The sequence below is a fragment of the Sycon ciliatum genome, chromosome 6 (assembly GCF_964019385.1).
Source record: "Sycon ciliatum chromosome 6, ocSycCili1.1, whole genome shotgun sequence".
Taxonomy (NCBI): Eukaryota; Metazoa; Porifera; class Calcarea; order Leucosolenida; family Sycettidae; genus Sycon; species Sycon ciliatum.
Genome location: NC_088648.1, coordinates 13,494,847 through 13,516,846, shown reverse-complemented (window position 1 = coordinate 13,516,846; position 22,000 = coordinate 13,494,847). Strand labels below are relative to the sequence as shown.

The 22,000-nt window shown below is 49.1% G+C and overlaps 2 protein-coding genes and 1 non-coding gene across 3 annotated transcripts; all 3 read right to left on the bottom strand.

Annotated features, from left to right (window-relative positions):
- Positions 1-6,342: 6,342 nt before the first annotated feature.
- Positions 6,343-18,843, bottom strand: LOC135819422 (homer protein homolog 2-like). The gene is made up of 11 exons (XM_065332633.1): positions 18,321-18,843; positions 17,417-17,582; positions 16,047-16,181; positions 15,282-15,639; positions 14,464-14,739; positions 13,873-13,961; positions 12,058-12,200; positions 11,685-11,841; positions 9,889-10,020; positions 9,560-9,640; positions 6,343-7,088 (listed from the first exon to the last, which is right to left on the bottom strand). The coding sequence occupies exons 1-11, from the start codon at positions 18,323-18,325 to the stop codon at positions 6,906-6,908; spliced, it is 1,725 nt and encodes a 574-aa protein (XP_065188705.1). The 5' UTR covers positions 18,326-18,843; the 3' UTR covers positions 6,343-6,905.
- Trnav-aac (transfer RNA valine (anticodon AAC)) lies at positions 12,570-12,642 on the bottom strand. Its single transcript has one exon. It is a non-coding gene; the product is annotated as a tRNA-Val (tRNA).
- A 745-nt stretch (positions 18,844-19,588) lies between the features above and the next one.
- LOC135819423 (uncharacterized) lies at positions 19,589-21,658 on the bottom strand. The gene has a single exon (XM_065332634.1). It carries the CDS (start codon positions 21,468-21,470, stop codon positions 20,220-20,222), a length of 1,251 nt encoding a protein of 416 aa, XP_065188706.1. The 5' UTR covers positions 21,471-21,658; the 3' UTR covers positions 19,589-20,219.
- Between the last annotated feature and the right edge of the window lie 342 nt (positions 21,659-22,000).

Below are 22,000 nucleotides of genomic sequence, written 5' to 3'. Positions count from 1 at the left end.
AAGTTGGCAGTTTTCCCTTTTCGTATACTGCACTCTTTGGAGCAGAAATCATGAACGTCTAGTCCTATTCCGTCAACTCGTGGAACTACAACAAACAATTTGCCAATTTGCATCTTTAAATCCATGGTAGGGTGCAATTCTTTCCTGCCAGAGCATCCCTTATGTGGAATACCCTCCCTGCTCACTTGAAGTGAATTGAGACATAAGATCATTTTCTACAGAACCTTTCCACGCTCTAGATGACGACAAATTGACTATAATTATCACTATATCCATAATCCCTCCCTTTTGAAATGTATATAACAAATAAAATAAGATGTAGTCGGAGTTAAACCTAGTAGCACACGCAGAGACGAAGCCAGTTGAAAATCTGATGAGCTATTCGCACCATTACTTCTCAAATCAGTACATGGTGATAATGTGACGAAGCACAACGATGTCAATTTAGAAGAATGTATGGTAGTACCGAGCCTCTTGTTACAGAAACCACATGCAAAGGCAAGCGCCAACGACGTTGGCCAACATCTCCCGTCGTCTTGCACTGTGGAAGGCTGTGAAGATTGAGGAGCTGCTGGATGAAGCACTGACAGTACAGGCGCGACTTTCACAGCATCACCTGCAGTGGGATATGACCACCCATAAGCTGAACCTTCGCTTTGCGGTCCTGACCAGCAAGGGAGAAATCCATGCTGCCCTCTCACCCAGCACTGACCATGGAAAGGGAGGAGTACTGGAACTAACTCCGCAGGTCCACGAAGCTCTGAAAGTCAAGCACCCTAACGCCCAGCCTGTGGACCCTGACGTGCTAATACAAGGCGAGATGCCCACAGTCCCCCCCCCCCCCCCCCATTCTCTTTGAGACCCTCCCAGGCGAAGTGGTGCGCGAAACCGCGCTTGCCACATAGGGAGCTGCGTGCCCCTCTATGGGTGATGCCTACGTCTGGAGGCGCACGCTAGTGTCCATTCATCGGAAATAGTCCCGCTGGCTTTTGAAAGTCCGATTTGGGCCGAACTGAGGATCAAAAACCCACTTTAAATCTCAAATATTTGGATTTGGGATCTACTTCTCCATACATTTCCCATGGCATACCTGTCCTAATTTGTAAAACCTGGCTGAATTTCTATTTCCCTGTTCTTGGACTTTTCTTTTTTGTTTCTTGGACTTTTCTGGCCTCAAATGTCGCAAGGAGTAATTGCATGGGTCACACAACGTAGGATGTACTGTTGCTTTCACGATATCTACAACAATGTGTGGGAGACACCAAAAAGTTAGGGTGCCAGTTTCCAATGAATGGACTGTAGTGTCTTTCAAGGCAGCATCAACGGAGCTTTGCCATGCGGTAGCAGAAGTCTCACGGCATCTGGCTACGGCACCTGTTGACCCGGTAGGACTCAACCCTCTCCTCAACAGTCGGCTACATGTAATTCCTTTGGACACAGATCCTGGGGTCCGGCCTGTGGGAATCGGTGAGGTCTTGCGACGGATTATTGGCAAGTCCGTCATGACTGTCTTCGGTAAAGACATCACGCAAGCTGCCGGTGCCTCGCAAGTTTGTGCAGGCCATTCTGCTGGGTGCGAGGCGGCAATCCATGCCCTGCGCCAAGTCTTTGCCTCCACGGGCACTGATGCTGTGCTGCTCGTCGATGCCGACGACGCCTTCAACCGGCTTAACCATGCTGTAGCTCCCCACAACATTCAGTTCACCTGCCCCCCGCTTGCCACAATTGTCGGTAACATCTACCGGTCACCAGCTAGACTATTCGTCACAGGCGGAATGGAGCTCTCGTCAGAGGAAGGTATAACTCAAGGCTGACCATTGTCCATGGCGATGTATGTGCAAAGTGTGGTTCCTTTAATCAGCGCGTGCGATGAGGTATCCGATGATGCTCTAGCAAAGGCCATACAGGTCTGGTTTGCTCATGATGATGCTGCTGCAGGTGGTGCTCTATTGACGCTCCGCCGCTTCTGGGATAAGCTTATGTCCAGAGGCAGGTCTACGATCGGTCCTGAAACAACATCAGCTCCGCCACCGCGTCGCTCATTGACAGAAGTATTGGTGAGAGCTACTCGTCAGACTCGTTTGCTAACGAGGTCAAGATCTGGTCTTGGAGCTAGTGATAGCTGGGGACCTAGATCTGAAGGCGCTGGATCGTCTAGATTTGATCGACTGGCTTGATGGACAAAAGCTATTCGATATTATGTATGCACATTAGGGGTGAAAGGATTATGTGGTTTAGTCGATAAATTAGTCGAAAAAATCTAGTCGATTACGATTTTTCTAATCGCTACAGCATTTCGTACGACATAATATACGGTACGACGAAATATCCGGCAGGTGCAGTGTGTCTACATGATTTTACTGCGCGCAGCACATGTACCAGAGTACGAGTCGATGCGCACGTGCACGGAGGTGTCAATCAACGCGTGCAGCACGCACAGCGAGTTGCTCATGCTCTGGATACACACTACACGTGTACCCGGTAGATCTACCTGATGTACTCTAGATCTATTGTGTGACACGCGGCTCTTTTCTCTGCACCGTGCACTGATTCGTACCCGCGAACTTTCGTTCCGGTTGCTTCACGGAACTCACTGTTCAGGACAAATAGCCTTCAGAATCAGTTTGTGCCTGTGCGACGGTCGATGTTTCCATTATTTTTGTTCTCTTTGAAGTTCCAAAATTGATTGTAGTTTATGCAAAATGGTGAGTTTTGTCGTCAGTGGTGCTTAATCGATAATAATCGATAAGTAATCGATAAGTTTTGGATTAACCGTTAAGGAATATCCCTTAATCGTTTCACCCCTAATGCACATGTACATGTACATGGCGCATGGCAGTAACCAAATAAAATAAAATAAAAAATAAACCTGACCGACCTACCCTGGTACATGGTACGGATGAGTGAAGTGACCCGAAACAACAAATTAATTCTAGGTGGCCTTGTTTTATTTATTTTATCTTTTTACACGTTGCCATCGTGATGAGTGCATGACGGCATGTTGAAAATAAGGGTGACAGGTCAGCCGTAACGCTCCAGCGTAGCAGTGCAAGTAGATTGTATTTCAGAGTGTTAGAATCTTTTGATCAAGTATCAATGATGCCCGCAGTACACTTATGAAAGACTAAACCCACCATGCATACATGCACATGGCTGTGGTCAATGAGTTTTGAAATCATCAGACTCGGACACAAAGGCGGGGAGGCCTACAGCCAGCCTGGGGTTCACTCAGACCAATCTAAACCGTCTCTGGCCTTATTCTAACCCAATTGAAACCGAATTTGGCTCCAAACACAGATTCGGCCAAAAATGCACATGGGATAGCACGTCTGTGTGGGCCGCTGTGCCGAACGTGGTCGCGCAGTGTGTGCAGATGCCTGCTGGCTGGCAGTGGTCAGCCACATGTTTGTCTTCACCATACAGTATTGTCGGGCGCCAAAGACCGACCGGGCTAGGATTTCACCAAGCACAGCATGCCAATTGTATACACTGTGCATAGACTGCAATACATGAGAATAAGAACGGTCTAGGCAAAGGACGCACGCCGACCGACAGTACTGTATGCGTGGCTCAGTGATTTGACTAGCAAAGACCACCAGCGATAACAGGCCACGCGCGCACACACACACACACCTTTTGATATTTTACTCATTTGACGCCCATCGCGGGAGGCGACGATGCCATTGATGGCAATGCCACAGCAACTTGTGCTGGGATTGCACCATTCAACAGCTTGAAAGACTCGGAAGTATTGACCACCACCATACAGCCTGGTCTACACCTCACAGGTATTTGAAGTCAACACATACGCACACACAGATGCACACACACACACACACACACACACACACACACACACACACACACACACACACACACACACACACCTTTGACCGTCTGACGCCCATCGCCGGAGGCAATGATAGCAATGCTAGAGCAAAGGCCATAGCAACTTGCGCTTGGATTGCACCATTTAGCAGCCTGCAAGGCTGAAGGATTGAGCGCTACTACTGTAAAAGCCATTATTCTAACGAGGCGCATATATAACGATTTCCCAAAATTGACTAGTTTACGTGTACCGAAGGTATTAACCGTCACGCGAAATCATGCATCTATGAGCGACATCCACAGAGCCTGCTGGGAGAGTACGCGTGTACTCGAGTCTCATCCTGAGCACGTTTTTTCTTCTTTTTTTCAGCTCCAGTATAGCTGTATTTTTCATTGCAAAGCCGTCCTTGATTGTTGTGTTCGTTGTTCAAACGAAGTGGACATTCAATCAAGAAGGCAGAGGACATAGGAGCCTGATTGGAGTGTCTCGTGGCATGGACGGCCACACAGATACACTTTGCGATTTTCTGAACATAAAATACCGTACGCACGATGCAGAGATCAATTTGTGCGATATCAAATTAATTGTTTGTGATCTACCACATCGAGCAGAACGGGATCCAAACACTAGCTTACCGACAGTTAGGCTGCCGATCTGACAGGACAAATGATCCCTGGCTTCACCAGACGCCAGAAGTCGGAAACCATGTCCTTTGCCGCGACGTCCATCTCCAAAAAGAACTCCATCTTTGTCGTGAAAAGACTTGAAATACTCAATATTCAACCCAGATTCGCGGTCTCACGCTTTCTCAGATCGAATCATTTTTTGTTGTAGCAGTTGCAGGGCAGATCCCTGCCACTACTTCAACAGGGTTTTGCTTCACAGCATGCCTGGAAAACGCCATATCGAGGTTGCAAGCTACCCCTCTCAGCAAGAAATTCGAAATTTCAATGGTGGAAGGTATACTACGAAGAGAATTTCAAAATGTATGGTTGGCCGAGCGATCGCTCAACCTACATCATTCAAACTTTGCAGGATGGTTCTGACCTACATGCTAGGCATGGAACCACAGGGTTTGATGTCATAATTAAAGGGGAAGTTAAGGCAAAAATTAAAATTTCACCAGTTGTAGTCTTCGGGGTGCTGAGTCGAATGGTCTTGGTCCGAGGAAGCTGAGACGCTCCCTTCCTACTTGAATCCCAATCGAACTCGCGCACTTCCACCGAAACTGGGTGACTGCGCCCTACTAGATGGGGATTTGTATGCAAAATGTCACTAAAAGCGCCATTTCGTTCTTATAAAAGCACGGATGACCGCGATTGGCCCTTATGTTGTAGTCTTTTGGACGCTGAGTCGACTGGTTTTGGTCCGAAAAGGCTGCGATGCAGCGTTCCTCCTTTATTCCCAATCGAACATGGTTGAACAAGTGGTCACGTGCTCCTGGGTGCCCAAATCACCTGGTCACCACGCCAGCAGGTGACAACTTTCACACCAAGGTTCAACTCGAGTTCAACTCGAGTGACAGGACTGCACCCAAAAAAGGTCAAACAGGCTAGTAAGTTGTACCCTGCAGGCACGTGACCAGGTGACTGGCGTACGCAGGAGCACGTGACCGCTTGTTCAACCATGTTCGATTGGGAATAAAGGCGGAACGCTGCATCGCAGCCTTTTCGGACCAAAACCAGTCGACTCAGCGTCCAAAAGACTACAACATATGGGCCAATCGCGGTCATCCGTGCTTTTATAAGAACGAAATGGCGCTTTTAGTGACATTTTGCATACAAATCCCCATCTCGTAGGGCGCAGTCACCCAGTTTCGGTGGAAGTGCGCGAGTTCGATTGGGATTCAAGTAGGAAGGGAGTGTCTCAGCTTCCTCGGACCAAGACCATTCGACTCAGCACCCCGAAGACTACAACTGGTGAAAATTTGATTTTAGGGTATACTTCCCCTTTAAGGTTCTTTATCATATGCCTTCCCCTTTAAATTTCACGGTTCGCGTGAGACTCGGCTGGAAGCCGGGTTTTCCGCATCCGTAGGAACGCCACCACCCTTCAAGGATCAAGGCGCAGATGCAGCTCCTAAAGCGGTGGGAGGTGAGTAGATCAGCTCACCAGCAAGTGGTCAAAGACCGAAAATCCCATTCACTGCATCCATGTTTTCCTCGTGCCATAGCTGACACACAAAATCACACACACACACACACACAGCACATTCGTGTGCACAGATACTAAATAAGTGGACGTCGTCATCTTCTTCCCGCTGGTCTCAAATGTACGATGACGTGCTATTTCGCCTGACGGATTCTCACTCATTCTCAACGCTCAATAGGACAGTGCAGTATCGATTTCTGTATACGATTTCTATTTTAACGACAGATTTCTCCTCGGTAACTCGTTAGAGTTAGCACTTCGTAGTATATATGGCTTTTACAGTATTCAGCTTGGTCTACACTGCACAGCTATTTGAAGTGAACACACACACACACACGGTTGCATCGGCTGCATCGCACACGCAGAGGGCATAGTCTATCCTTTTTTTAAATGCACGTGCTGGTAGTGATATTACATCATCATGACATAATCCTATGCCACAGTGATGTAGTGTTTTCTGATCTTGTCCAATATGACAAGGGTATTAGTGTTATCAAGAATCAAGGTGCTGCAACCACTGTAACGACTTACATGTACAGGTTCACAGCACAGCACATGCATAAACATGCTAGGCAGCCAGCCAATGACATCATTGGCGATCCTGCTTTGCCACTGTTAATATTGACTGCAGCCATGACATCGTGGATGATGTCATGGCTGTCAGAACACACTGAATAATGAGTGACTCCACTGTGATGGCGATGTCATTCATGATTCACCAGTGTCCATAAGTAGTTAGTTAGCACAGGGTGGTCATCATGGGGGATGGATGATGTCATGGCTGATAGAACACACTGAATAATGAGTGCCTCCACTGTGATGACGATGTCATTCATGACTCACCAGTGTCCATAAGTTACCTAGCACCGGGTGGCCACAGCAAGAGAGCACGCTGTGCTAGCTGGAGCGGGTGTTGGCGCTGGCTCTACTGCAGGTCCTGCTCCATCTGGGAGTGCAGTTGATTCATCTCCAGCAGTGTCCCGCCGAGTAACCTGTGCTGCTCCGTGAGGCGTTCCAGTCGTATAGCGCTGGCCGTGCGAGCTAGCCGAAGCTGGTCTTGCACTTCAGCCAGCTTCTCGGTCAGCTCTGCTTTGGCACTGCCCAGCTCCTGTGTACAGGGCAAAATGAACAAATGCGCATATGCACACATGTGCATACACATACACATGCGCATGTGCACACACACACACACACACACACACACGCACACACACACACACACACACACACACACACACACACACACACACACACACACACACACACACACACACACACACACACACACACATGGACACGTGGCCACACTCGTCAGGAACGAATCCACACCGACAAGTGCCACATTTGCAGCTTGGTGCACAGATTAGCGGATGCCGAGCAAGGAAAATCATAGTTCAGGGACGGATAGATGCAAAAAATGGACAACAATTACTTATTGAGCTGGTAGACAAGTGGATGGACGGACATACAATGGAAGGGGAGGAGAAATTTGAGAGCAAGAAAGGCTAAACCTGCAAACTTGAAATCACTGATTTAGTTCAAACTCCACCACACGAGGATGAGCTCTCTGGTGCAATGATCATCTACAGGTCAAAAACGACTGCGTATTCCCCTCGTAACATGAAATGCCAGCAGCGGGAATAGACCCCTGGTTGACGGCATGCACCTTGATCCTTGGGGGTGATGGCATTCCTACGGTTGCGGGAACTCGGCCTCCAGCTGTGTCTCACTCGAACCGTGATTTTTTGAACGCAAGTCTGAAACCCCGGCCAGGTAATTCAGTCTGAAAGCCAGGTAATTCAGGTAATTCAGTCTGAAAGCCAGGTAATTCAGGTAATTCAGTCTGAAAGCCAGGTAATTCAGGTAATTCAGTCTGAAAGCCAGGTAATTCAGTCTGAAAGCCAGGTAATTCAGTCTGAAAGCCAGGTAATTCAGCCAATTATGTTGCCAAACAGTGTGAACTGCCAGGGGCGTCGGAAAGTATTTTCGTGTGGTACGGTCAGCCATCTGAAGTACAATTTACTGGATGGGGGGTTGCTGAGGCGAACATGTTGAGAACGTTGAGCCCAGATCAGTGTAGTACCGTATTTTCTCTAATTAAAGCCCAGGTCTCCAATAATAGCCCAGTCTCCAATAATGACCCGGGGTGAGGGTGGTTTGAAATAATAAGAGCACAGTCTCTAATAGTAGCGCGGGTCACAATTGGAGTCTGCAACAAGTATATTGACTGCATATAAAACAGCATTTCAACATGCCAAGAACATATTTGTAAGGAGGTTTTCGGTCTACTGCTTCCTTCCTGGCGCCAATGCTATTGTGAAACATCTGTTTTGACAATATTCCTGAGTTTAGGGTTGAAAAATCAGTCTTGATATGGTCAGTTTATGCCTGTATAGACTGGAGTTGGCTTGATAGTTGACAATTGACAAAATAATAGCCCAGTCTCTAATAGTACCACGGGTAGAGCTGTCACTGAAAAAATAAGAACCCCGGGCTCTTATTAGAGAAAATACGGTATATTGATTCACGGGGTGCCTGGGACAAAAACGTGGTACGGTCAATACCATAGTGACTGTACCGTGTTTGACGACCCTGAGTCTGCTGTGGGTAGGTACTAGGTGTACAAAGTGCAGACATGCAACGTCCCAAGAGCCATTTTGAATGCTCTCTGGTTTGCACTCCACATCGGGTTCCGCTGCAGTTTTCAAAGCATGGTGGATTGCAGACTGGCAGACTTGTGCTTCAACAGGCTAGCACAGAGCACAGAGGTCTCCACTGCAGTTTGCAAAGCACCCCGTGGCCGGGGCTTGTCGACTGGAAGAGAAACACATTAGCAAGAAGACACTACAGGACTGGCGGAAGCAGTTTTTGATTTGTCCGGCCATACCCTAGTCTTTCATACAGTTTGTGTATGATATGGAGGGTGTACACATGACTTCCATACAGTTTGTGTATGATATGGAGGGTATACACATGACTTTCATACAGTTTGTGTATGATATGGAGGGTAGTCACATGACTTTCATACAGTTTGTGTATGATATGGACTAGGGTAGTCACATGACTTTCATACAGTTTGTGTATGATATGGAGGGTATACACATGACTTTCATACAGTTTGTGTATGATATGGAGGGTAGTCACATGACTTTCATACAGTTTGTGTATGATATGGACTAGGGTAGTCACATGACTTTCATACAGTTTGTGTATGATATGGAGGGTATACACATGACTTTCATACAGTTTGTGTATGATATGGAGGGTATACACATGACTTTCATACAGTTTGTGTATGTTATGGAGGGTAGTCACATGACTTTCATACAGTTTGTGTATGATATGGAGGGTGTACACATGACTTTCATACACTTTGTGTATGATATGGAGGGTATACACATGACTTTCATACAGTTTGTGTATGATATGGAGGGTGTACACATGACTTTCATACAGTTTGTGTATGATATGGAGGGTGTACACATGGCCGCATCAGCAGGAAACATAATATGGGTGGGCAAAAAGTAGGTTCGGTCATGTCTCGCCCAACTGGACCGGTTCCGCGTGGCCCTGCATTACCTTGCATCTGTCATTGGCTGCTTGTAGCTTGGGCGCTAGCATGGACATGGTCTCCAGGTCGTTGGTCAAGCTTTCACATTCCTGCAAGGATGATAGACACACCGGTGTGCATATAGATGTATCCTTGGAAGGCAGGCGCACTGCACGGAATGTCCAGATTTGCGTAAGCTTCAAATACACTAAAATCGGGTTTGTGCATACCGACAAGAGTGTGAGCGTGCACTTATGGCCACAAACATACACGTCTGAGAGAAAGGAAGAGTGTTTGTGTGCGTGTGAGGGAGAGAAGAAACGAGAGAGAGGGGGGGGGGACATCATTAGTTGCATACCTGCTCCTTCTTGTCCAGCCTGGTTCTGGTATCTGCAAGGTCCTCTGTGAGTTGCCTCTTTGTCTTCTCCCATTCGTTGGCTTCTTGCTGCAGCTGCGTCACCAGATGGGTCGCCAGTTCCCTTTCCTTCAACTAGTCACATGATCACAATAGAACACACAGTGGAACATTGTACAAAGTTCCTCTTGAAATGAGTTGGTAGCAGACCCGGCACAACTAGTACTGCTGATCAGGCCATGGGCCAAACCAACTGTTTGGCTACCAACGCCTGCTGAGTGTGCCCACCATATCGTACGCAAAGTTAAAATAAAATTAAAGCCCTTGGTGTGCAATTTTAGGAGACGAAGAATCTCGAATCTTGGATCCGAGAAAATCAGAGTACTCCAATTCGGGATCTCAGTGCCAACTTTCACCCCTACTTAGAAGTATGAAAGGCTATGGTATGGCCACACCAATCAAATACTGCTTCCGCCGGTTCTGTGTAGGCAACACCCGTCTGCTGTAGGGCAGTCACTTGATCGCAGGTAACGTTCGACAAAATGGCGGCACTTTCTCAAAACCAATGCCAACAAGACAAGGTGAACCCATTCAGCCATTGTGCATGGAATGTGTTGCCTATGAGGAGATGAGGGTGGTTGAGAGCGGTGGTCAGATGGGAGTCCTCCCGCAAATTTATGTGTTTCGAGTATGAAGAAACCGTCTTTGCAATCTGGGCAAATCTAGTTTGACAGAACAGGCACGTAAACACAATAGAGTACTGCAACCGTGACTTGCTTGCATCTGAAAATCAGGGGCGTCGCACACGCTACGGTCACTACGGTATTGACCGTACCACTTTTTGCCCCAGGTACCCTGCGAATCAATAAAATACTAGGGGTGAAAGGGGTGATCCGGGTACCCGGGTACCCGTCCGTTTACCTGCTGATCCGTTAGCAAACGAGTACCCGTTAGTCGTGTACGATGGTATGGTACGTTATAATTAGATGGCTTATACAGTCGTACAGTTCGATGTACAGATTGAATGTGCTGTTGCTGGTTTGATCCTGCTACATATGACAATTTGGACTGTTTTGCATGTAGCGCAGTAAGTGGGCATGCTGCGCTTGTCGCGTTGTAGTGTACTTGCTGTCAATTGCATGACTTCGCATGTCCTCCTCGCACGAAATGTGGAAGGTTATTGTATAGCAACTGTTACTATTGGCTGCTAAAGGGTACCCGATAACCCGCCCGTTAAGCCACGTAGCCGTTTGTAACCTTAATGGGTAACCGTTTCACCCCTACAAAATACACTGATCTGGGTTTGAAAATTCCAAAATTTTCGGCTCAGCAACCACTCCCCCACGAGTAAATTATCCATGTAGTTCAGATGGCTGACCGCACCACACTAAAATACCTTCCCACGCCCCTGGTAATACACAATAAAGCAGGTCCTCTAAGTCCTTTCTGTGCACAGAGTGCTCAAGGGCAGAGCTTCCCTACTATCTCACACAACATGTAAGATTGGTTGCAATCAGAATTCACTTCATGTCCATTAGTTAGTGCTGAAAATGTGGCCTTGCTGATTGGAAATGACCTCATCACGCATGAATTGTGAGTAAGCAGGTTTACCGAAAACCGTGCCATGGGCAATACTGGACCAGTTGGAAAGCGTGCGATGGCATTAGTGCCTGCGTGTGTGTGTGTCTCTCTCTCAACCCCCCCCCCCACACACACACACACACGCACGCACACACACGCACACACGCACACACACACACACACCCGCCAGACACGTGAGCAGTGTTCACTACACTAACCCTATGCTTCATGCTAGCGTTGTCATCCTTGTAGAGTGTCAGCTGTTTCTTCCACTCATCAACGTTGCTCTGGCTCTCCTGCAGCGTAGTCAGCAACCGTACATTGTTGTGTTTCAGTTTCTGCAGCTCTGTCTCCCACTGGTTAGCACGCGATGAGCTGGACGGCAAAGAGAATTGGCAGCGGGGAATGTGAAAGACAAAACAGCACAGCCTGTTAGTATGCGTGCACAAGATGTTTCGTGCACGGGGCAAGTGCGAACTTCCGTACCTCCGCATATCGGCTTTCGATACTAGTTTGCTCTGCCCGATAACCCCTAAAAAACATTTGGCGAAAAGGATCAAACGGATGGTGCTATCGCTATTGTATGCTCACCTGGTTGCCAAGGCGATCTTCAGCTGATCATTCTCCTTCTTGAGCTGAGCAAGCTGGTCGGACGCATCCGGTGCAGAAGGGCCGGATATGGACGGACGGCGCTGCGTGGTGCGCTGCGGGCTGTCATCGCGAGCATTGTTCTCCTAAACACACAACGGGCAGGCAGAACAGCGGCGAGCGTCAAGGAAAACGAAATATCAAAGTTCGATCGGACGACACAGACGGCTGTCGAAAAGATGATGTCATGCGTGTGGTGCCATATATGCATGTGCTTTGCATGCACTGTACAGTTTCCTTGCACGGTATTAAAATTTTGTTGCTCAGCAGAAGCGTGGGAAGGTATTCTAGGGTGGTACGGCCAGCCATCTCATGTACAACTTTACTCATGGGGGGGGGGGGGGAGGATAGGCTGAAATGCTTTCGGAATTCGGAGCACAAATCAGTGTATCTACAAAATGTAAATGGTAAAATTTACATGGGATGCGTCAGTAAAAAGAGAAGAAAAAAATGGATGTTTCCACCCGGGATCGAACCGGGGACCTTTCGCGTGTTAGGCGAACGTGATAACCGCTACACTATGGAAACTGACCTGCCAATAACTCAGCAAGGAGTCATCTTGATTATGCACAACAGGTGTGGAACTGTGTGTATGTGTGCTGGGGGGCATGCAGCACTGTAAGCCCAGTTTTATCAGTCTTGCAGCTTGGTCTACAACTCGATGAGATCTTTTGTTTGGAATTCGAGCCGCAGAGTGCAGGAGAGATAGATACAATGGAGTACTGTGAATCAGCAAATTTTGGCCAGTGAGAATCTCGAAATGAAACCTTTCGCTGTCATTAAACTCATTGGCCTATTGGCGTTTTCAAAAAAGAAACCGATCAGGAGTTGTTGCTCTCACATGCAGAAATTATGCATCACTGGCGTCCATGACAAACTTGGGCCTGCGATTTACTTTGGCCGGTTGGTACCAAGCGGGGAAACTTCAGAGTCAACGAAATTAAATCGCCAGCGAAAATTAGTTGATTTACAGTATGTAGGATGCAGCCAGTGTGTGCAAAGGGTGCTCACTACCACAGGGGCAAAGATATCACGCAGAACGACCTGGGGCGTCAGAAGGTATTCAACATTGGTGCGGCCATGAAGAGGTGCGAGGGGGGGGGGGGGGGAGGGGGTACTGGGGTACTGGGGTTTTTCCCGGGATTTGTTTGGAAAATTGGACCCAAATAGCAGATATCTTATTGCTTCAAAATTGAAAGATAAAATTATTGGTACGGCTTTGGCCGTACCTTCCGCACCGGTTCCAACGCCCCTGACAACAAAGGGAAAGGGGATAGTTTGCTTCTAATCGTAGTTTCATGCTCCTGCAAAGTGTTGGCTGGTGATTGGGTAAGCATGAAACTCAGAGTAGAACTGCAAGCTAGCCTTGTTCTTTGTCGCTCTGTGGAGAAATGGACTGGATTGGATTTGGATTGGTTTGTTTAATGTTGACAAACAAACAGGCAGTGTTGCCCCTTATTACATGAGATCGACTTCAGGCACACAAAACAGGCAGTGTTGCCCCTTATTACATGAGATCGACTTCAGGCACACAAAATTAATAATAGGGAAAAAGAAAAGTGATTAATTTTTAAAGGATTGGGAGAACTTCCAATTCAAAGGATCAGTCGGGGAAGTGAACTGCCTGAAAAGAGAAAACCTGCAAAAAGGTCCTGGTGGGTCTGGCGTTTTTTCCTCTTTTCAGGCAGCTCACTTCCCGACTGATCCTCTGAAAAAGAAGAGATTAAAAGAAAAAAGGATACATGTACTTGTACGTACTCTTCTATACAGTGCTCCTGCTTTGACGTTGATCTCCGTGGGTGAGACAACGGAACGGGGTCCGTGGTCACCGCTCGACTCCAGCTTTGCTGCAGAAACAACACACGCAGGAACAACACACGCATGAACAACACACGCACAGGGACAGATAATGAGTGGATACATGTGTGGAAAGTAAGAAAACTATTGACGGAAAGAACTAGGCGCCGTTGGAGTCTTACTATCACTCGACCCCTTCGAGCTTAATTCACACGAATTGAAAGAAGATCGCTGTTGAAAAGTTTTTTTTGTTTCCAGACAAAGTAGAAAGAAATTGTTGCCTTGCAGCAGGAGATTGCAACAGCACAGAGTAAAAACATACCTTTACTCGTGCTGACACTAACAAATCATGTTCAACATTCACAATTTCGATCTTATGATTTGACTTTAAGCCTTGCCACTCCGTAAATTCTTTGCATTCCATACAGTTCTTGTATTCTATGTTAGCCAAGTGGCCTGATAGTTGCCTGATGATCGTAGTAATACGTGAAACTCAGAGTTGTGACAAAGCTTCCAATCTCTCTTGTGTATTCTATGTTATACATTCCTTACATTGAGTGCTCCCTGCGGGCAGTGTCTCTCCTTCGCTACCTTCGTCCCTGACGTCACGACCAGAACCTCCGCCGCTCAACAGCTTAGTCAGTAGATTGCCGCCGGTCCTTCTGCCCGACCCAGAGCCGGGACGTTCGCGACGGGGTGCGTTGTCGTGGTGTTTCCTGGTGGGGCTCGGAGGGACGTCAGTATTGCCGCTGCTGCCGTTGAAGCTCTGTGCGTTCTCGATCGGTGCTGGCGATGCGATAGTCACTGCCGGAACTGTCTCGTTGCCATCTGCAGCGAGCATGGAGATGTTCGGACACACACGCACATGCACGCACGCATGCACGCACACACACGCACACACACATGCGCGCGCACGCACACCCCCCCCCCCCACACACACACATACACACACACACACACACACACGCACGCACGCACACACACACACACGCACACACACACACACACACACATAGAGCACAAAGCACAAACCACTCAAGCCGGGAATCTGGGAACAGACAGACAGACAGACAGATCTACAGAGGAATACACATGGAAGGGTGTTGGAAGGCGGCACCAGGGGACAACCGTGTGCGCGAATGAACACCCAAGTAGATGGTAGTTGTAGAACGTCAGTACCGCCGGCCATTGTTGTGCAATGTTATCGCATGAGCTGATTGTTTAGTCAATGGTGGTGTTAGTTGACAGTATAACGTAACTTGTAGTTCCTTGGTCATTCTTCTTCCCTATAAATTAATCCAGGACTCTCCAACGGAGCCCACCAAGAAGATGAATACGGCATTCTTGCAGACACACAAAACCAAACTTACACCCATCCTGAACGGCTTGTTTGGCAGTAGTGGGTCCGGTATCCGGGATGGCTGTAACAGCGGCGAGGACCAGCGGCGGTTGCTCCTCTGTGGTGGGTGAGACGGGTGCCGTTCCGGCCGGGGTGGTCGTCTTGCTGTCGTGCGACGCCGGAACTGGAGCAGCCATAGCGTCGTGGGAGTTCTGCTTGCTGTGCACGGGAGGTGATGACGCTGGGCTCTCTGGACGACCGGAGGAGTTCACCAAAGCAGCCTTCTCCGAAGTGTCGGCCACGCCACCACCATCGCTGTGCTCACTCTCCTTGTCCTGCCGACCTTGTGCAGCCAGGGTCTCGACAACCGATTCAAACTGCTCCTTGAACTATGAGTAGCACGAAGACACATCAAATGGAAACAGAGGACAAAGATGAGAATGTGTGCAAACAAGGGAGGAGGAATCTCGGACCTGACATTGGAGGTGAGAGGTTCATCCTAAGATAAACTTGAAAAGGCCGTAGTGAGAATGTACTAGTTCCAATGGTGTTGGTTCCAGGTGCCAGGAGATGTGGTGTTGGGGCATCTCTCAAAATAACAATCAGGGCCGACAGCATTGAAACAGCCAGCAGTTTTCTGCCGATTGCATACACATGCACGCACACACATGCACAAACACACACACACACACACACACACACACACACACACACACACACACACACACACACACACATACACACATATGCGCACGCACGCATGTACACACACGTTACCCCGGGTTGTCAATCTCACCTTGGTCTGCTCTGCAGAGCTGCTGAATCCGAGGCCGTAGGTCTTACGCGCTGTCGTGTCTAGGAACTGACAGAACTTGGACGACGGTCGTATAAACTTCATGCTTGCATCCATAGTGCAGTTGATGAGAACCGTCTAAAACACAAACATGTACCGTGATAGCGAGTGAAATCCAACCCCAGGGGCGGCAAATACAGACAAGTACAGCGGTTGTTGAGGCCTTGTCAGACTGCCAGGAGCAGTGAAGACAGACCGGCAAAGTGATGAATAGTGAAATCCAACCCCAGGGGCAGTGAAGGCAGACAGGTACAATAGTGTAAAGTGAAATCCAACCCCAGGTGTAGTGAAGGCAGATAGATGCAGTGATGAATAGTGAAATCCAAACCCAGGGGCAATGAAGACAGACCTGTACAGCTGTACAGTGGGGGAAAGTGAAATCCAACACCAGGAGCAGTGAAGGCAGACAGGTACATTGGTGTAAAGTAAAATCCAACCCCCTGCAGAGGTGTGCTTGCACTACACGGGGGCAGCACGTGATCACACCAGCCTCAAAGCATGGACAGTGCATGCATGCATATCTACAACTGCTGCTGAGCCACTGCCACAAGCGTCACATGGGGCCCTGGAGGAGCAACGGGGAGAGAATTGGAGAGTGTCGTCCTGTGGCGCCCAGGGCACAAAACCAAGAATCTACCTGGACTAGGGCCATGGCATGGGTAATTGCAACCACAGTGCCGTTGGGTAGTAATGGAGCAGCGGTGGGTATTTCTGCCCCGGACCCGGAACGAAAGCAGCGGCTGCAGGATGCGCAGAGTGTACCACAACACGGTTCCACTGTGGACGGAGACTCAGTCACCCACTTGTGACGGACCAGACCGCCTCGGCTAAGCAGGTATTGGCCGCAGCGACCACACACACACACACGCACACACACACACACACACACGCATTCATGGACAACACACCCGCACCGACACACACACTCATATACACGCATGCACATACACACACACACACACACACACACACACAAACACACACAGATGCACATGTACGCACACATGTGCACATACACAAACACACACATACACACACACACACACACACACACACACACACACTCTCTCTCTCTCTCTCTCTCTCTCTCTCTCTCTCTCTCTCTCTCTCTCTCTCTCTCTCTCTCTCTCTCTCTCTCTCTCTCTCTCTCTCTCTCTCTCTCTCTCTCTCTCTCTCTCTCTCTCTCTCTCTCTCTCTCTCTCTCTCTCTCTCTCTCTCTCTCTCTCTCTCTCTCTCTCTCTCTCTCTCTCTCTCTCTCTCTCTCTCTCTCTCTCTCTCTCTCTCTCTCTCTCTCTGCACATACTAGCCAGTACCTGGTCACCGGTGAAAGAGATGAGTCTGAAAACACCCGTCTCCTCATTGTGATAAATAATGAGCGGAACAGCTTGATTGGCCGACAATGGTTTCCAGTCCTTCTTGGTGCGTTTGTCCAGAGAAAAGATGTGCGCCTTTGTCGTGAACACCTGCAGTTCCTTAGACCTGTTCAACACATGTTAGAAGTAGCGCAAACAAGTAACAGTTTAGATTTAGAATAAGGCAGGAGCGTCGGACACGCTAGGGTCACTACGGTATTGAGAGACCATACCACTTTCTGCCCCAGGTACCCCGTGAATTGATAAAATACACTCATCTTCCGCTAAGCCACTCCTCCCGCACGAGTAAATAGTAGTTCAGATGGCTGACCATACCACACTAAAATACCTTCCGACGCCCCTGTAAGACATGGAGGTAGTGTGTGGTTGCTGACGGTATGTGGGTTCCAGGGGGTGGGGAGTAGGAGGAGGCAGTACTTGAAACTGCAGGAGCCCCATTCAAAAGATACCCGCATCACAAAATAATGTCTTGAATGTCACGAGTTGGAACACAGCAGCCGCAGGCCACATAGTAATATCGGGTACTGTAAGGCCTGATAAGAGCTCCCTCACCTGCTGTGAAAACAATCTGCATGTACATGTATCGAAGGTCCCTGGTTCGAGTCCTGGTGGTGGCAGTCAATTTTTTCTTCAGGCTTTTCCCATTTGCATCTTTCCCTCAAAGTCAAACCAATGAATGTATAATATTATAGGACTTTGCTGTGTCTAGCATCAGGTAGCATCAGGTAATGCTCCGCTACGAGTAAGGAGCTACTCAGATTAATTTTGATTCGGAACCTCAAACGAGCAGGAGTGTTCACCAACAAGACACCGAACGGAAAGAGTTCAGTACAGGAGTACTTACCCCATGTTGGTCGGTGCCGGTTAGGATCCCGGACTTGCGGGTCAATCACACAGAGGTAGGAGCGAAACCAACTCAACTATTCCCGCACGAATACTACGCTGAAGACACCTCGCGTGGCTGCTCTGCGTCGAACAATGAGACAGTGACCGTTGCTAACGATTATAAGTCGCTATCTCATGTCGCTCCGGCTAAGTGATGCGGCGGCCATAGCGTGCTGGGAGTGGCGCAACGCTCTCCTTCGTCGGCAGGAGTCGCTGGGAGCGCACGACTCCTTCTTCACCAGATCACCCGATGCTGTCACTGCATGCGTGACTGGGGGAATTTGAGTCTACATGCACCCAAAATTCGGAGAAGAGGGAGCGACGTGCAATTCAAGGCTTCCGAAATCAACTCGTGATTAGGCCTGCTCCCTCCGTAGTTACCGGACGAACAAGATAAGCCCCGTGCAAACACGCACAGAGGGAGATAAAGAAAGGGGGTTTGGTCAAACACAAACCAGCCAACATAGCAAACGGCACCACAAAGTTACAACAGTCACTGTAGAGTGCAGTGGAAGAGGACGTGAGCAGCATGCAGCAATTATTTTGTTCTGGTCTGACACCAGGACACCACGCGTGCCCGCTAGCTAGTCCACTGGACCGACGGTGGAAGGTCGGAGCACGAGACGTAGATCTATGTCGTTTCCTCGGACGGGCCTGGGTCAGTCGAGGCAACGCTGCACCGGCGATCAGGTGATATCACACTTCGGACCGATGCGCCCAGCGGCCGTGAACATCGTGAATGCGTCAATCCCCAGGTCGGGGCCATGCCAGGCGGCAGACATGCGGACTGACTCTGCAGATCTGTGGAGTCTTGACTTGTGCTACATTTGCACAATCATGTAGTTGTGGCACTGTATGTCACTCTGTAATCATGCGTGTTGACTGCAGCACGCACTAATAGGAGTAGACTCTCTACGAGTACAAACGCGTAGTCTGCTGTAGATTTGATCATCTGTCCCAGATCGTATAAAACATGGGCTGCCCAGCACCAGACATCACATTCGCAGGGCCTTTGGCTTTGCGGTATGTAGCTCACTCAGTGGTTTTTGGATTATGGTGCCATGCTTGCCTCACCAACTCCAATCATGTGGATACACATGTACAATCATGTAGTGTACAATCATGTTGTTGGCTGACAGCAGCATGTTACAAGGTGGAGGACACCGTGTTCGGAAACAGTGACCTTACTACAAGTACAACCCATCCACGGTGGGTAGAGCCCCTGTCGGTTGCGACAATCTGAACCTTGTTTGAACAAACAAGGTTTATCTAATACTTCAGTACAATAATAATTATTATTACTGAGTGTAGTCTACAATCATCAGTCATGTAGTAGATCTACTCCTGTGACATGTAGACTACAGTGTTAGCATGCTGGTTGCTGGTGCTGGGCCTGGCGCTAAAAGCTCAGGAACAGATCAGGGAGAAGATTCACTACCCACTGGCCTAAGACTAGGTGATGTGCTTTAATGCCTGATGACCGTGCAAGCGTGAACTCAGTTGCAAGAAAAATACTGTTCCACCTGCTTGTAAGACTTCCACAAGACTGTTCAAGTGTCCACCAGGGCGTTGTCACGCGTGTTAGACCCTTTACAATTCCCTGGTGTCTATCATGACTGCTGCGATACAGAGCTACTCCGATGGGGCGACGGAGAGAGGGAGGGAGGGAAAGAGAGAGAGAGAGAGAGAGAGAGAGAGAGAGAGAGAGAGAGAGAGATAGAGAGAGACTGTGACGCGACTAATGATTACGCGATCACAAAGCTCGCATTGGGCAAAAGGCAACAAATTCCACCCGTGTGAATATCCTTTGCAATCATAAAGCGCCCGCCCGGCCTTTTCCTAGCGTAACCAACAGTTACTACGTTACAAAGTGCATTGCTGTTCGCTTGACCGGCTGCATGAGTGTCCAGCCGCGTCCCCAGTGGCAGCCATCGCTGTATAGCTCATCCACAGGTGTGAGCAAGTACAGCGGAAAGCCGTCCTTGTCCAGGTACAACCCCGGCGCCTGGCGTCGCTGGAAGAAGCTGACATCCCCGTCTGCCCACGTCATGTTTACTTGCCAGCTGAACTCCGGTAACAACGTCCAATCGAGACCGTCGCGACTAAACGCGTACGCGCCCCGGGACCGGCTGTGCGGCAGCAGCTGGCTATGAACTAGCATGTGGTAGCCACGGTGAGTTCTCCAGATGAACGGGTCTTCGTTGCGCATCGGCTGACCCGGGGTGACGAGCTCTGGCGGCCAGTCGGCTGGGACCTCGTACCCGAATATTGGCTCCTTGGAGACAATCGTGTACGGCCCTGTCCAGTGTGGCGCTGTTGCTATGGCAATCTTCTCGTACGTCCAGTTTGCCCTGTCCGGTGGCTGATTGCATTGGACGGCGCGGAGCGCCATGACAACTGAGCCGTTCTGCGCGAACGCAACGCTGGGACAGTTTGTCTGACACAGCCACGAGTAGCGATCTGCCGGGCCTGGCCACGGGTTGAGCACGACTTTCTCCCGCCACGGCCCGTACACGCTGTCACTCCACGCCATTGCCGTCGCTTGGTGGCTGAAGTTGTAGACATGGCAACCTGGAGCCAGGCAAGTCTCGTTGCTCAGCTGCGGGGGCAGGTCACCACCGTCGAACTTGATCATGTAGATCAGCAGCGTTCCGTCCGGGGCGCGAATGGCGTGGGCTTCGTGGTGGTACACGGGCAGGGCGACCTGGGCAAATTTGTACGGACCTGCGGGTCCTGGTCCCTCAAGCCTCACAATAGCCGTGTTACACTCGTAGTTATCCGATTGGTCCAGTGGTGGCTGGGTGTAACCTTTCGCAGTTACAAACAGATGATACAGGCCATTCTCGAAGATAACGTCTCCGCCCCAAGTGGGCATGGTTCCGTTGTAATAGCCATGAGGCTCGCTGCGATTCGGAGCTAGCAAGTCCAGAAAGTTGCAACGCTCTCCAGTCCATCCCGGATCGCATACACATCGAGTGCTGTGACAGAAACCATTCAGAGCACAGTCTTCCTCTCCCTGTGAACCGTCTCGACACTCGAACGCCCTCGCTGTCGCTGCAAACAAGCAGAGAAAGGCCACAATGATGAGGTTCCTATCGCATGACTGCATGCCTCCTTGGCTTTAGACTTAGTTCCGACTTGAGGTCCATCGACAGGAGGCCATTCATTGCCTGCTTGAAATGTCTTTTCTCTCCAAGTTCGTGGCCAGTCGCGGTAATCATGTACGTGACCGATACAAATAGATTTATCTCGAGATGTCTATGGAATAACAATAAAATGCTCACTGCGCGAGCGTGCATACACACACGTACACATCCACACACACACATAGCCTCATAGGGTAATCCTGAAATAAAGATTATTATTTAATTTATTATTACATACACCGGCCTCGGGGAAACGGCCGACAACACGGAATCATATCAGACTCTCAGTCTGGGTGGACTCGGAAATGCTTGTGGCTCAATGTAGCTGAACCATCGGACCTTATTTGTCAGCTTGGATCACGTGATCCATCCAGCTGCCGCGTGCGGCAAACAGCCCAAATAGCGCTAACTCTGGCCTGCGAGCGTTTACTGCGACTAGCGCGCTAGCGCTCGTGACATACACAAACGCGCTAGCCAGAATGCTTTGACTTTG